At 46.2% G+C, this 15,863-nt stretch overlaps 1 protein-coding gene across 2 annotated transcripts in view; it reads right to left on the bottom strand.

Annotated features, from left to right (window-relative positions):
• Positions 1 to 15,863, bottom strand: part of dennd4c (DENN/MADD domain containing 4C) — a 30,689-nt gene that overhangs the window by 2,104 nt on the left and 12,722 nt on the right. Inside the window, exons 3-32 of one of the 2 annotated variants that reach the window (XM_076724896.1) lie at positions 13,183 to 13,435; positions 13,027 to 13,096; positions 11,812 to 11,981; positions 11,473 to 11,714; positions 11,273 to 11,339; positions 11,104 to 11,162; positions 9,861 to 10,005; positions 8,119 to 8,294; positions 7,835 to 7,935; positions 7,259 to 7,483; positions 6,641 to 6,786; positions 6,399 to 6,437; positions 5,929 to 6,059; positions 5,715 to 5,847; positions 5,372 to 5,578; positions 5,097 to 5,225; positions 4,839 to 4,986; positions 4,589 to 4,738; positions 4,211 to 4,330; positions 3,951 to 4,082; positions 2,676 to 3,766; positions 2,356 to 2,548; positions 2,172 to 2,269; positions 1,891 to 2,066; positions 1,653 to 1,811; positions 1,312 to 1,510; positions 1,094 to 1,204; positions 834 to 971; positions 629 to 746; positions 100 to 256 (exon numbers count right to left, since the gene is read on the bottom strand). In XM_076724896.1, the coding sequence (XP_076581011.1) occupies positions 100 to 256; positions 629 to 746; positions 834 to 971; positions 1,094 to 1,204; positions 1,312 to 1,510; positions 1,653 to 1,811; positions 1,891 to 2,066; positions 2,172 to 2,269; positions 2,356 to 2,548; positions 2,676 to 3,766; positions 3,951 to 4,082; positions 4,211 to 4,330; positions 4,589 to 4,738; positions 4,839 to 4,986; positions 5,097 to 5,225; positions 5,372 to 5,578; positions 5,715 to 5,847; positions 5,929 to 6,059; positions 6,399 to 6,437; positions 6,641 to 6,786; positions 7,259 to 7,483; positions 7,835 to 7,935; positions 8,119 to 8,294; positions 9,861 to 10,005; positions 11,104 to 11,162; positions 11,273 to 11,339; positions 11,473 to 11,714; positions 11,812 to 11,981; positions 13,027 to 13,096; positions 13,183 to 13,435 (5,283 nt within the window). The remainder of the gene's footprint in view (positions 1 to 99; positions 257 to 628; positions 747 to 833; positions 972 to 1,093; positions 1,205 to 1,311; positions 1,511 to 1,652; positions 1,812 to 1,890; positions 2,067 to 2,171; positions 2,270 to 2,355; positions 2,549 to 2,675; positions 3,767 to 3,950; positions 4,083 to 4,210; positions 4,331 to 4,588; positions 4,739 to 4,838; positions 4,987 to 5,096; positions 5,226 to 5,371; positions 5,579 to 5,714; positions 5,848 to 5,928; positions 6,060 to 6,398; positions 6,438 to 6,640; positions 6,787 to 7,258; positions 7,484 to 7,834; positions 7,936 to 8,118; positions 8,295 to 9,860; positions 10,006 to 11,103; positions 11,163 to 11,272; positions 11,340 to 11,472; positions 11,715 to 11,811; positions 11,982 to 13,026; positions 13,097 to 13,182; positions 13,436 to 15,863) is intronic. The other variant, XM_076724897.1, reaches the window with a different exon arrangement.

Here is a 15,863-nt window from a genome sequence, read left to right on the forward strand (position 1 = left end):
CATTCTCAGTACAAGAATAGGATTGTTCAAATGCTTTGTAGCAAAACCTTGAACCAATAAAAAGAAGTGAAAAGTCTGAGGAGGGGGGCAAAGACTAACCTCTGCCGTTTGACACCCTCTGGGCGCCGTTTGATCTCTCGGATCAGCAGGTTGATTGGCCCGTAGACATCGTTGGTCTGGATGTTTCGAACAATTGTGTTGAGGAGGGTACGAACCTCCTGGTGGTCTGTTGGAGCCAGCGTCCCCTTCTTCTCCACTAGAAAACAAGGCAATTACCATCAGAAAGACTCAAATTCTATCCTTTTTATTAAGGACCCCCAAGTGTGACCCCTTCTGAAATTTCCTTGACACTATTAGTTCAATATGCAACAAATACTTGTGCACACCTGCAAAGACTAGATAGATAAATGAAAAGCTGATATGGATCTGACTTTTCAAACAATGCCATCCAAGTTAAAACCTGTTTACCCTTCATTAATATTTGTTAAAGGATTTGAAAAGTCTTGACATTGTCTCCCCCTTGTGGGAGAGCTAGTTTCTACAAATAACAGCATTAAGCCATCAGAAAATCTCATAAAAATTATTCACATAGTGGTGTCAAGTGATGGGGGGGGGGGTGCACACTCACAGAAAGTCCTCCAGAGCAGATAGAGGGGATCTCCATGGTCCTGGTGCAGGTTGATGTTGTCCCACAGGAGCTGGACGTATACCTGCTTACTGTCCTGGGACAGTGACGTCAAGGGCAGCTGCAAAGACAAACAGGGAAAGGTGAAGGAACGCCATAATAAAAGAGACAGACAGAATAATGACATGTGACATGTTCAGCCTCAAACCTGTACTCCTTTGTTGCAGTGTTCAGAGGTAAGGATGAGACCAGGCAGGTGAGTGGGAAGGTCCAGGCGACGGAAATACCACACCAGGTTCCAGAAGATGATGGGGTGCTGGCTGAGGAACTTGTGGGTGTAGATCACCTGGTAGGACATGACAGAGAAGTTGGACTTCCCGAAGGGCAAAGCTCTCACGATCTTGTGTGATGTATAGTAGCTGTGTAGCAGACATTTGCTGTGGACTGAGAGATTATGTGAGTACTTACCTGATCTCCCTCGTTCTCCAACAGGGTCTCCAGCTCCTTGCGCAGCACCAAGGGGCTGAGGTACGGTACAGACACAGGCTTGGGGTTTGGCCGTTTGGTCCCCATGCCATCCTGACAAACACATGTAAACACCAGCCTTTTCATTTCACTGTAGCTACAGTGGTTTCTGCTGCATTTACACACAATGGGGTTAATTTGTGACTGTAGAGAGAACTGACCGACACCTCCTGCAGGCTGCTGGGCAGACTAGTGGTGGAGACGCCATGTCCAGGTCTCTGGGAGTAGTCCAGGCTCTGCAGCGGGCCACCAACGCTGTTGCTGCGCGTCAGTGACGTCCCACTACATCTCTGCTGCTTCCCTGCTGCCTGGTGCTCCAGGAGACCCAGGGGGTCTGACTGCACCGGCTCAGGAATCAGACTGGAAATGAAACAGGCCAAGAGGACTCAAGATAAGGTGGTGCTACAAGAAAGTGGGCAAGTATTTACCTTCTTGGACTCTAATTTCACATCTCAAACTGTAACTGTGGTGCTTGAGGTGCCTGAAGTCGTTTCATGGATACCTCTTGAGTGCTCCAGGCCGATCATCTGGAGTCTCCCTTGGTTCCTCTTCGGGGAAAGAGATCAGGTCTGGTGTCTTAATGTCAGCTGAGCTGCTGGCTGTGGGCTGGGCACTGGTGCTGTGGATACTGTCTCCTGAGGCACTGGGATTCATGTAGAACCTGAATTGGAAAATAATAGAATTGTCAACTTGCTTTATTACTATTATTGTTATTATTATCTCAGACATCAGATTCTTACCCGGCCATTGTGCGTAAGTCCTGAAACTCCACGTGCAATAAGGGAAGAAAGGCTGTGCGACAGAAAGGACAGGTGGTATTCAGGTTGGAGTCATCGGCCGTCCAGCCCGCCATTATCTCCTCATCATACACCAGTGCTTCACAAGAGCGGCACTGAGAGCAGCTGGACATCAGCACCTGGCAGGAGGAAACCCATTAAGAAACACTCCAATGTGCATGTTGGCAGTAAAAGCACAGCAGCAGCAGCAAAGGGGGTGTTTGTGTGTGAACAGTATGTCTGACCTCCAGTGCACAGTTCTGGTAAATGCTTGAAGAGGAAGCGTGAAGTGAGGAGCCCTGCTCAGAGTCTGGACCCCTGCCCACTCGTCCTGGAGTTGGATCTGCAGATAGACACAAAAATAAACTTTGAAAACTAATTTCACAGGCCAACTAACCTCATTAAGGCCTTCCAAGAGTGTGTGCTTACGTGTCTGCTGGGTTCCTCTGCCTGTGTCACTGCTGCCACTGCTGCTGCCCAGGCTGGTGCAGCTCTGGTTGAGACCGTTGGCCACCAACCCGGGGATGGCTCCTCTCTCAGGACTCTCATCTACTTCATGTGCAGCCAGCATCTGCTCATCCAGATGTGACGGGAAGCCGCCACCACCCTGAGCTTGTTCATCCTGGAGAGGAAAGTTACGGGTAAATTGCTCCAAAATAGCAGCACTTGGTGACATTTTTGATGAGAATTGATTAGCTTACAAAGCTAATAAAATAAGCAGAGCGTTGTCATCCTGTTGTGATACTCACCTCATCATCTGAGTAGGAGTAAGCAGAAGCAACTGCCCCCCACACTTTGCTGGCCACATTTGCCGCCTGTTTCATGCCCGACTTCAGCACATCAATTTTAGGTCCTGACAAAAGGGTGTCCATTTTGATGCCTGAAATGGAGTTGATGACCGAGCCCAGCGACCCTCCCTGGGAGGACTTGACTAGTGCTGTCAGAGAGGCTGATCTAGGACCCGGGCTTCCCGCAGTGCTGGCGGGGGTCTTCATCTTTACTGCAAAAGTCTTGGAGCGAGTGACAGTGGTGGGGCTGCGTTTGGGTGTGTCACCTGGCGAGCCAGTCGGAGTTTTGACAGGAGGCACAGGGAGGCTGGACCTGCGTTCCAGTGATGGTTTGGGCTGTGGGGCGTCAGTGGAGTCTCCCTGGGCCTGCTGGAGCTCCATGCTGGAGGATTTCACACCCAGGGGGCTCCTTAGGCTCATGTACATTTCAATCTCCTCGGCCAGGTTGCGGGACACCACAGCGGGCATGGCGCGCGGCGGCTCCTGGCTGGTGACAGAGGCCGATTCTTCAGTCTCAGACACCAGGATGGAAAGTGGGTCAGCACCCGCCTCCACGTCTGCCCTCTCCAGGGAGACTCCTCGCAGCCCAGGGTCCTCCTCATGTGTTTCAGTGTGCTTCCTCTCTCGTTTCTCCACTTTTATCTCAGTCCCCTCTACCTTTATATCATCTCCCTTCTCTTCTTCGGGTTCTCCTGGCCCCTCTTCTTCTGGCAGCTTCCCCAGTGTCAAGTCCCGGTCATCTTCAGGCTCTTCCTCCAGGTCTTTAAAAAGTGTTTTGGACACACTAGTAGGAGGTGGACTTTGGCCTGCACAGAGTGCTGCAGCCAGGATACGAGCATCGGCACCCATCTGACTGGCCATGTGGTCCACGCCTTGCTCCAGCAGCATTCCAGCACGGGTTTCAGCGCTGAAGCTGCAGCTGCGTTCAGAAAAGGATTTCTGTCGCTGCTGCTGAGACTGGTTAGCTACATCCCCTGAAGCCAGCGAGGCATCATCATCAGGCAGAGACACATTATCTGTCTTGCTGTGTCTCCTGAACAGCTTCCCTTTGCCTGCAGAATGTGCACAGATAAATTCAGAGTTCATTTGCAGCAATTAAATGCCCATTTAAATGGAAAAGAAAACAATCTATCCATCATGAAGTCACAGAGGTGGCAAAACTGGCATCCCAAATTCTGATGGCACCATTCAAAGTTATTTCTTATTTAAAATTATAGGCCTCATCTTTCTCCTCACCTGTTTCCCTGCCACCATCAAAGCTCCCTGTGGACAGCTTCACAATACTGGGTACAGGCACGGTTACATCAACAGGACTGGGAGGCTCTGCTACTGCTACGGCACTGTCCACCGAGCCGGCAATGTCACCTCCTGGTTAGAGAAATACACAGTCAATAGACAAACGTCAGTGTACGAGGAGGAAATGCCTGTAAATGCAGAACTAAAATCAAATATGATTGTTTCCTAAATGCCACATGTAGAATGGAGGCTTTCCTGACCATTATGCTGTGTTTTGGAAGTGTTTCTCTCCTCAGTGGAAAGGACAGCTGCTTGTGAAGGCTCTGCCAGCTCCTGGTGTAACTCATCCTTGGAGCCGTAGCCTTGATCAGACTGCCTCCCTGTGGATCACAAATTTACATAAACCATGCTGCATATACATCTGCTGTTTTATATTTTTTTCAGTAAGGTTATGAGTGAAGGAAATTGTTTTATTTTTCTTTCTCTCATAGTTATGTCTCGTTTTTCTTTTAGATGGGATAACATTATGCACATCTACTTCATTGCAAAGATATGAGGATGCTGTAGGACTCTGTAAGACTGCATTTAATTTCTAGCCACTGGTGTCTCAGCATCTCCAGATCTCAGGGAATCATTACCTGTACTACAGTGGTTGTCTGTTGTGTCTTCCATGCTGTGGCTGTGGGCAAATAGATTGTGCTCCACGCCATTGACCTCACTTGAGCTGTCAGCACTTCCGTGACTCAAACGGTCGGCGTCAGTGACTGCTGAGCCGCCTATTGATGCAGCTAAAGTGGGAGGGACGGGGGAGGAAAAAAGGTTAGAAACAAGGAAACGGAACGAGAAGAAACAGTGTGAACGTGATCACACTGAATATTCCATTCCCACCTGTGGTACTAAGTGTGGGTCCCTTCTTGGAGGATGTTCGGTCTACAGTGCGCTTGAACTGAGCCACTCCACGCACCACATTGCGAAGCTTGGTCCACATAAAGAGGCCACTCCGGTTTCTGCTCGGCCACGGGCTCTCTAAGACGGCCTGCAGAGGGAGACACTGGAGGATGAGCACAAGCGTAGGAAGTGCAGGGCTTTCAGTCATTTCAGCTACAGCAGAGATATGTTTGAGCAATGTAAAAGGCTATGAGTGACCTTGTTGTAGTATCCGTATGTGATGGCGTTTGGGTGTACTCCAGCTTTCTTCATCTCAACCAAGACTCGCACAGCCATAACGGGGAGACCCCACACGCCACAGAGCTGCATCACCACTCTATAACACACCTGAAAAGCAGGGAACAAACAACAAGAAAACACATTCATTCATAAAAGTATCAAACCATGACGCAGAAACATGAGCAGCTTTAGAAAAAGCATATTAACATACATTAGTAGAAATGTAACTCTCTTAGTACATAATGTGACTGTACCTCGTCCAGCACCTCCACCTCACTGGTCCTCATCTTCAGGAGGACGTTGTACGCCTGCTGCATGGCACGGCTTTTCGACTTGGAGAGACGCACGGCTGCTGGCAGGCAGATGAACCACAGGCTGTAGCAGTGGCTGAACAGACAGCGGGCCCACAGCGGAGGGTTGGTGTAGAAACGCTTTGCCATTTTGTACGCTAGCTTGATCTCCTGTTGGATCAGGCAGACATGTGAAGCATTTATTTGACATGAATGATTTACCAGTTGATGAGGACGGAGAATAAAGTGTGTTCCAGGGGTAACAGGGTAATACTAGTACTTCTGCTGGGTGCCACTGTGTACACACCTGCTTTGTCCTCTTAGCCAGCAGTGCAGGGCTGCTGGACAGACTGGCCCCCGCTGCTCTGCTGCTAAGGGCCGGCCTTAACTCCCGTGGACGGTCAAACAGCTCCATATGCAGCCTGGGGAAACTCTTATAGCTGCAGGATGAGAAACAGAATTATTGCAAGGCCACATAAATGAATCTTTTTTCTATTTAATAAAGTTTACAGTTGACTTACGTGTATTTGGGGGCAGGTTCAGGTCCATCGTCAGCTGGAGGTTCAGGGGGCATGACAAAGACAGTGTGTTCGCTCTTCTGGGACTCGTCCAGCTCCAACAGTCTTGTGTCCTCAGATGACTCCCCTTCAACCTGCATCGAGGATCACATCCAGGGCTTCAGTGATACTGACAACTGTGACTTAAGTTTTACGAAAAGCACACTCTGCAGGCCATTTTCTGTCTGACGGCTGAAGGTAAACAACTGCAAACATATTACAATCTATTGTGCTTTTCCAATTAGGCCATAAAACACGCTTATCTGATTGTGAATAGGATTTAAGGATAGAAGAAAAGCAGGAAATGTTCATGCCCCTCGGTGAAAACGTTTATCAAAGGGAGAAAAAGGTTAATTTATTTACCTTTTCATGTTAGTCACAAACATAGAAAAAAAGAAGGTGCGGGGAAATCCGATTACAGTGTAAGTGATTACCTTAGTGCCCTTGTCGGTGATTTTATCAGAGGGAAAAAGCTGTAAGAAGAGGAAAGAGAGCAAAGGGAACAGAATGAATCAGAGGAAATTTTGGCTTCCTTACTTTCCCAGCGGACCAACGTTAATTTGCCAGCAAAACAACATAAAACAAAGGCTCAATCATGGAAGGGACCCTCAGGTGGAAGAGGAAAAACAGAACAGTGGAACACCAGAGTGCGGCCTGACGCTGGGCTGGTAATCACCTTCTCGACGCAGTCGTCAAAAAAGGCCAGGCCGGTGTCCTTGTCGCTGACGAAGGTGCACTCCTCGATGAAGCGGATGAATATCTGGGTCTTGGTGAGCTGGGAGTAGAACTTCTGGTGGGCGCGGTCTCTGCTTTTGAGAAACCCTGCAAGAAGTCCAAGAGATGGTGGTTTCACTCCTTCACTGTACCTAAAATCCACATTTCCATTCTTGCGTTCACCTCGAGGAGACTAATGTGCAGCTGCTTGTATCTGCTGCTGTGTCTAAAATTGATCTGTAACAGTGAAGGTAAATGGAGGTGCAAACCCATTTCCCAGCAACAAGCATTAGTGATGTCTTCTTATAGCCGAGGAACGCGATTGATTTTGAAGAACACTTAGGTTGAGTGACAGTTGCGATGTGCCTTGAAATAGAAATGCCAATAAAATGAAACACTGGGTAAAACTATTTAAATTAGGGATGTGAATTATGCATAGGTGACAACAGTATTTAGGCTGCCCATAAACAAAGCCATGACCAGCATTTTACACCTCATCCGCAGGACTTTCATCACTGTGAAACTGCTCACTTTTCCTCTGGTTTCCAGACATTTGAAAAGCCGTCAACCCCTTGTTTACCTTGCAGGTCATAGAGGGAGTCTGCGGCCGTGGCCTTCTCGGAGGGCGCCTGGGTGATGGGTTTGAGGTAGGAGCGGTAGCCCTTCAGGATGGAGGCCATGAAGCGAAGGAAGGCCTCCTGGATTTCCATCTCCAGGGACGTCTTCTTCTTGTGCCAGGTGAAGTCCGCCTCGATGGGGGTCATGTCCACTGCTGAGCCTTCCTGTGACATTGGACGAACTGAAACTGAAACACACAACAAATTTACATTCAAGTATAACAACTTGCTTCTCAAAATGTGCTTTTATCTTTCAGCGAGCTTAACATATCTTACTTGACCTGACGATGCTCTTATACTTTATTCTTTATTCTTCTTAAACCTATTATTTTTTTCTTTTTACTCTGAATTTTAATTATTTGACAAACATCACCAGGGAATGAAATAAGCACCTGCCTCCTGACAAACACAGGACAATGCTTGCTGTGGCATTGCGGTTTTGTTGTATGTAACTAGTTCATATTGTTTGTGATACTTCGTCCATTCCCTGTAAATGTATGTTAATCTGGTGATTCTCTGCTGTCAGATGCTGTTCGTACCAGTGGCCAGCTGGTGGTGCAAGTTGCTCAGTGAGTTCACGAGACTCTTGCAGGGCTTCTTTGGGAGGTTCTTCCAGTTGCTGTGTCTCTTTTCGTCAGACCTGTAACTCACAATACCACAAAGGCAGTTAGCTGGAAGTAACAGGAGAGCTGCACAAAAATAATCTGCTCTTTGCTCTTGGTTTAACAAAACTGCACCACGTGACACAGCTGTTCAGCATTACGGGAGCTGGAAATATAAAGCACAAAGCAGACAGTGATGTGGGTGTCAAAGCACAGCTTACAGGTAGATAGTATTGGTGTCCAGATCCACGCAGACAACATCTGGTGGGGGGTCGTAAAGGTCGAAGTAGCGGGAGTCCACACCCACTATAAATGGACAGGGAGCGTTGAGGACGCCTGCTAGAGAGAGCGGGCACAGGGGGATGTAGGGACACTGCCACTGGAAGGGAAAGATCATCTGAGGAGAGACAAGAGCGAGAAGCATGATTACTACAACCAGGTGGGCGATAATGAGGAGTTTTACATGACCTCCACAGAATGTCTACACCAGACTCCAGAAGCAAATTTGGGCAATTAGGACAAATGCAATGAGTCCTGCTTGCATAAGATGCCCTTCTTTGTGGTTACTTTAACTTCAGTTATTGTGACATTTCACAATAAAACAGGGATTTTTGAGGATTGTGACATCCCGTGTCTCCAAAGAGCCATGGTTGGTAAATTTGTTGATGGAGCTGGAGAATCAGCAACCAATCACAGTGGGAAAATAAGTCAAAGGTCAAATACAAAGAGGAGCGGCAATGTTTTTCTGAATATTAATTATAAAGTAATTAATGATGGTTTAAGCTCGAGTACATTGACTGAGATGTAACAATAGAACAGACATAATGGACATAACTATGCTAGAAAGTGCAGAAAGAATGCCATTTAGAATCTTATCAAAAGGAGGATGAATATGTTACTAGACTAGCTTTTAGTAACTCATTCACGGAGGGGAATGACTCAGCCTGCATTTAAGTTACAGAAAACTTCAAGGCAGATGTGGCAGACGATCATCTTTTGTTTGCTTTGGTTTGTCTGGAGATGCCACCATATGTAAAAATATAAACAGCAGCACATATAAGGGAACTCTGCAGCACATAGTACACTGCTGAGAATGTTATGGTGGCAACTGTAAGCCTTTTATTAATGTAAAAACAGCATTGTGAGCTGCACAGGTGAAATGATTGGAGTTTGCATCACAGAAAGATTAATTATGATGCGTTCACTTCACTGGCAGAGTCGTGATCGTGATGTCTGATCAAATAACCGGTCACGTTTCAAACAGGTTTCTCAAAAACCTGTTCGTCTTCTCGCTGCTTATTTTACTGTTTGTATAATTGACTGTCAGTTATCTTTGTCAACTATAACTAAAGCAAGTTCATGTGCTGTTTGCAAAGCTTTCAAGCCATCTGATCAAATCAGTTACGCATAATAAATTAGCATCAAATGAATTCCATATATCTGATTTAGTATGCTTCTCAGACTCACATGAGGTGCTGCATTCGGTTCTTTTAATGTTGGCCAGCTGATTGTGAAACAGCTTGTGTTTTTGGTCAACTCCTAATTGAAGCTTTTATGCAGGCAGATGATTTGGTTATATTTTCCTCCTCACAGAGCTGCTTAATCCCAACAAGAATGATGCAATGGCAATTATACATAAAAGGGGTTCTAAAATTAGCATCTATGCCACTTAAAGGAAGCAGCTGGGTCTTAGCCTGATCTTTCAGATGACTTGATGCACACTAGTGATGCACTGTGATCAACAATGTTATTAATTTAATTTCCAAGGCTTCACATCCGGCCATGCATTTCTAATATGGTCAGGAAGGTGAAGGTCCGGCTGTTTATGGCTCTTGAGATCTGATGTAGCTTCCAAAAAGGCAGATAAGGGGTGATAATAATAAATTTAATGTGATTTTTATTTCATGCGTTTTGCCAGTCACACTACTGGATATATTGGGCTCGCGCAGTGGAGCGTACTCACAGCCACCACAGCCTCGGCCACTCCGGTGAGCACAGCCGGCCGGAGCGAATGCAGCAGGATCTTGCTCTCCAGCAGGACAAAGTGCAGCAGTGTGGCGCAGTTCTCCGCGCCCAGATTCATCAGCAGTGTGCCGTAGTCTGCCCCACTGACAGGGGAGAGAGAGCACAGAGATGAGTGAGGCGTCGGGCAGGGAACGCACGTAAGGGAGGGAAGGAGCGTGGAAAAAAGAACTGATGGGGTGGACGGTTTATATTCCTGGTTTGTAACTAGAGACTGTCATTCAAAACTCTCAACAATGCTAGAAAATGAAGAGCCCAAAAGGAAAAAAACAACAGGTTGAAAGCCATTTTAAACTGTCAGCAGTTGTTTTAACTGTCAGTGTTTTAATAGCAGCAGTGAGATGTCTGAAATAGCAAAATAACCTTATCATGTTGCAATATAACACAACCCAACAGCTCTGCAAGTCATACTTGCTTCGTTAAGCTGATAATGGAAACTCTCTGTTGAGACTCTGTGGCACTGATTCAATTTCTATTCATTTCCAAGGATGTACACCAGCTTGTAATGTTGTTAAGACAATAGTCCATTAAGCTGTCGCCAAGTCTGCTTGATCCACTGGTTCTATTTGCCAATGAGACTTTTCCAGAACCTAATAAAACCTTTTAGAGGGCTTTGCAACTGTGGCCCAAAATGAATTTCCTTTTTCATGTGTGTGCGTGTGAGAGTTTGTCCAAGCCTTGTAAATCAGTCACAAAGGCAGCGACGGCAGTGGGTCGCGTTAACTGGAATATCAGCAATATTAGCAACTTGTACTAGCTTTAACAAAGGCCTGTGGGACAACGTGTGTGAGAGTTTTCAAGGTAACCACTGCTTGAATTTCTTGCATCAATTGCAAAATTCTGCACTGCAGCAGTGGAAAAAGTGTCAAAGATTTTGATGCCCGAGGCTGTTTTCAGCGTGAGGATTTGACCTGGAAAGAACTACCATGAATGAGTGTGTTCTGCTTTCTTTCTGGAACAATACCGGTCTTTTTCTTTCAGCCCGCTCAGCTGTATTTATTGTAGGCAAAGCACAGAATAAATGCTGAAGGACAGCTGCATTTGGCTTGAAATACAAACAAAACTGTCAAAGTATGAAGAATAGTCTAAAATGCCCACCCCTTGTTTGAAACAGGATTTCAGCAAAGTAACTCCACATGCCATTTGGAGTGAAATGACTGTTTAGCGTAGCAAAGCCCGATTACCTGAGGGGTAAGGGTGTAGACACAGGCTGGGAGAGTATCAGGGTGTCATGTGCCGACAGCTGAAAGGAAAACATTTTCAAATGGTCACAAAGGGGACTATAAAAGCATGATGATGCACAAGCTAAAGTATATTTTGACTGACAGAGTTAAAAAAAAAAAAACGTGTCACCTGGACTAATATTCTTGGCCTTTGGGGGGAGGGAAATGACACATTGTGCATGAAGTGTGAGATGTGCCTGTTGAGAGAAGTGAACAAAAAGTGGTCATTTGCAAACATATACAGCAACTACATTCAGCCTATTGAAGCGTGGGCCTTGAGAGCTGATAGGAAAACAGATGATATAAAAATATCTGCCGGCAGATTCTCACTTTTCAATAGGCAGTGGGTGCGGGCCTGAGACGGACAGCTTGTAGAGGAACATCAGGAACTTGCGGAAGGACTCAAAGAAGGGCCAGCGAGACAGCAGGCAGATGCATTTGTTGGTGTTCACAGGCCGGTTGGGGATCATCTTCTTCTCCACCGTGGTGAGCACGCCCAGCTGGATCTTCTGCTTCTCGCTCAGCTGATCCACTGAGTATGGCTCGTAGAACTGGATGGCTGATCCGTACACCTGCGACCAGAGATGGACAAATTTTGCAAATGTTTGCCTTCTCTCTCGCCCAGTTTTCACCTCGCTGGGAACGTCGCAAAGACTCGCTGCAGCTCACCTTTTCACCAGAAGAGATGGTTAAGACAAAAGTGGAGAAGACGGGCAGAGGGTCGCGTGTGTTTGGTGCCCAACACTCGATCTTGGCACCCATGGGCAAACAAAACAGAGGGACGGATTCTGACAGGGGGAAAGACTCGTAATCCTCTTCTGGGTACCGAAAGATGAGACCTGGAGAACAAAGGGAAAAGCAAATGATAGTTGTGGTGTAGTAATGAAGGAGTGTTGAACAAAGTGCGTGCCAAAGCTAAACCTGCTGCAACGGTAACTCAAACGCCCAGACAGGCTACAATTCTGGCTTTTTCTCTGCAAAGATGAAACAGAAGAGGCTCTAAGAAAAAAGGATTTTTCAGCTCTGATGAACAGTCGTCATCAGTCAGTATACTCCAGTTTCACCTCTGTTCTGTTCCTCAGTGTATCTTTTTGTTTGGTGAGATGCCATTCTGACAACACACGCACATTCTTATGTGAACACGCGCGCGCACACACAAACATGTAGGCAATGGGCGTGGCAGGAAGTGCCGTTGTCTGCGATGAATAAACAGCCGCCTCACAGGAAAAAGGCCGACTGAAAAGATAAAGCCAGCATGCGTGTCTGCATGGGGTGTGTGTGTGTGTGTGTGTGTGTGTACACATTCATATGAACACTGATTATACGAGCGTTGCACAATGAATTGTTCCAAAGGCCAAGCTGTTAAGGAAGCATTCAGTCAGTGAAAATGTCACACAACAGTCCAGAAAGGCCGGCTGCAAAAAGAAACGACTATCGACTGCGAGATCACAAGCAAACACTGAGGGTGTCGCTCGCCTGATTGTTCAAGACAAAGACGTAACAGAGGCCGATTCTATCAATATGTCACATCATTTAACCGAGCTGCAAGTCACATTTTAGTTTCACTTCATCTCATAATAGTGTCTAAATATTTCATGTTTGTGTCTTACTTCTCATTCCATCATTTTGATTTATCATAAGGATTTTTTATTTTAATCATTTTTGTGTTTCTTTTCCTGTCCTGCCATTATCACAGCCTCTTGGCTTCAGACACATTATCTGATGCACTGTGAATCACATACATGCTTAACTCATTTTACCTCCCTGAATCCTTTCTATTCAGTGTGGCCTTTATGAACTCTTTTCACTCTAATGACTATAAATAAATCAAGGTAACGGCAGACCTCTGCAACATAAAACTGAAAACAACTGACTCTTACTCACCGGCTTTATAACTGATGGAATTGGACGCAGATACTGATTTCTTGTAACACAGGAACACATTGGAGCCCCACTGAAAGGTGACAAAGACATATTATAAATTTCTTCTCTGTCAACTGATGATGAAGTGTTCGCAATACAATATACCATCAGACTTACCATTCCACAGTTGAGGTTCTTGTCCACCTTGCAAAAGGTATGCGGTGGCGTCTCGCCCTTGCTGGTGATGATGACGCAGATGTCCGTCACTGCGAGGGAGTTCTGAGGCTGGACGGGGGGCGCTCGGCGGAAGGTGATGAAGATGCGCTGCGAGGTGGCGGAGCTGTTGTTGACGTTGGCGCAGCGGCCGTACGGTGTGGCCTGGATGATCTCGCAGCCCTGGATCAGACGCTCCTTACCCTCATACAGCACGCTGAGAAACACATCAAACAGGGAAATGTTAGCTCGGCACTTGACAGTAACACAAAGGGACGGAGGAGAGAAATATAGATATAGCTGAGAGTATGTCTGCATGGCTTTGTTTAGATCTGAGTGCAAAAACGACCAAAATGGTGTGAAAAGACGGAGCGTAGCAGAGCAGCGACTTATGCCCACACTTACTACAAAGCTCTCAAAGACAATTATGTGTGTCAGAGAAGAGTGCTGTCCTGGAATCAGCTTCGCTGTCAGGCATGGATTTCATTTCTTAAACAAGCTTTGCTGCCAGAAGACAAACAATCTACATTGTGATGATGCAACAGTTTACGCTGCAAAAACAGAAGTTTGAGCGCCACCAGCAAATCTGGAGTCTGAGACAGACAGCGAGAAAGAGAGAAGAATGCAAACTAGAAAAATCTGGGGAAATCTGTGCGGCGCAGAAGAAAAACATCGATCAGAACGACAAATGCTTTATGTTTTATGCTACTGTGTCTTTCCCAAATGGCAAAGGTGTCACAACAAGCGAATGAATCATGAGCTAAAGAGTCTGAAGCAGGAGAATCCTCCAAAGCAACCAGCAGGGCAACCTTTTCAGGGAAAAGATGACACTGATTTTTAAAGAAAATATGCTTTCCTTCTTCTGTCTGTGTCTACTTTATAGTTCCATCTTCAGTATGTACCAAGTCATACTTTCTGAAAGCACTGCAGACAAATAAAACCACAATCTTCGCATGCATGGAACCCTTGAGGGCTGCTACATGCTCCACAGTGTTCACTGGCTAGCTGCTAACTTAGTCCGTGCATGGTCTGTTGCTGGGCAGGTCGTGTGCAGCAGGTTAATCAGAGCTTTTTTGCTGAAAACGGATGCTGGAAATGTGCTAATGAGAGAAAGACTCAATCAAATGACTTTTACGATGTTGAAATGCTCCATAGAGCTGACGGGGAACTGCAGAGTTGGGGGATAATTCTCTGAGTTTATCACTGGGAGCGATCTCTTTCAAATACAAATAGACATTTGATCCATTGTTAGTATGAACTATTGAAATATGCAGCTTCATGTATTCCGAGCCTTTAATTTACAACACTGGTGGCAAAAAATGAGTGCTGAGGTGCTGCTGTATAAACAATCAATCCACAGTCAGACTGATTTCGGAAAAAGTGCATTCCTGAGAGACAGTAAGAGAGAGGCTGAACTGTGGCCTGAGGGTGAGGATAATCCCTGGTTCTCCTGTTTTACAGGGAGGGTCAGCGTGTGGTCACTGGTCAGCACCACTGACTCTCTTCCTCAAGCTCTGGTTTCCCTCTCAGGCCTCGGCGAGAAGCCCGTCTTCAAAGGATGCTGCGATTCAGACATATTTACCAGCTGACTCACTCAAATCCCAGACAGCAAAGGAAACTCGGATATCAAGATTCTCACATCCTTTATAGCACAAAACAAACACTCTGAACGTCATCCTGGGCATCGCTGCCGAAATGCTTTGTGCATTTCCAGTCTCTGCTTCCTGCTGTGAGAATATCACACAGCTAAAAGTTGCAAACAGGGAAGCAATCATTGCCCCACTGCGGTGCAGTTTTTTGCATGACTGCAGGGCTTCTATGGTAGCATGTTCCATGTCCTCCCCTTTCCATCTGGACAATGCAACGTGGGAGGCCAAGAGCTGTGATTGCTGCCCTCTTAACACTAAGACGGACCCCATTTTTTAATCTTGTGTAGGCGACATGGCAGCCATCACAGATATAATGGTCCTGAAACACTTCATTTATTCTGAAAAGAGTGCGGGACAAACCTAAAGAGGCCAGGAGGACAGTTGCCAGCAAATTCTCATTTAGGCAACAAAAACAGAGGCCTAATGGGCACAGTGAGTCGTGACGCTGTGGAGCCCCAGGCTGGGAACGCTGGCTTCACCGACAGCAGACGCAGCAGAAGGAAGGATGAATGATTTACAGGAGTCTTGCTTTTTATCTAGTTTTTCTTTCTGTGGATGGTGACCAGCAGGTGAAACAGAACTCAGGAAGTGAAGCCACGGGTGTCGCAGCGTGACAGAAAATACCGAATGACCTTCTGTTTTGCAGCTCAACCTAAACAGAACGATCAGGAAGTGAACCAGTGGTATAATGCATCTACTTGTGGCATCTTTATTAAAACACACAATCATATCCATCTATCACATCACTTATCACTAGCAGACCACACAGTCATGAATTTTACATAAGGAGTCTCTTAATACTGTTTGCAGCAACGCAGAAAAGAAGCTTGTGCAATCAATTTATGATTCAGTGCTTCGACCAATGGAAAAGGAAAACTGGAAAGTAGCTTGACAAACACTGAGAATCCTTTAATTTAAGTTTGCTTCTGTATTTTCTCAACCTCGTATGTCAGCATGCCGAGCAGGATTGCGCAATTTTCTTAAAGGAAACACGAC

Source organism: Chaetodon auriga, chromosome 24 (genome assembly GCF_051107435.1).
Source record: "Chaetodon auriga isolate fChaAug3 chromosome 24, fChaAug3.hap1, whole genome shotgun sequence".
Classification (NCBI taxonomy): domain Eukaryota; kingdom Metazoa; phylum Chordata; class Actinopteri; order Chaetodontiformes; family Chaetodontidae; genus Chaetodon; species Chaetodon auriga.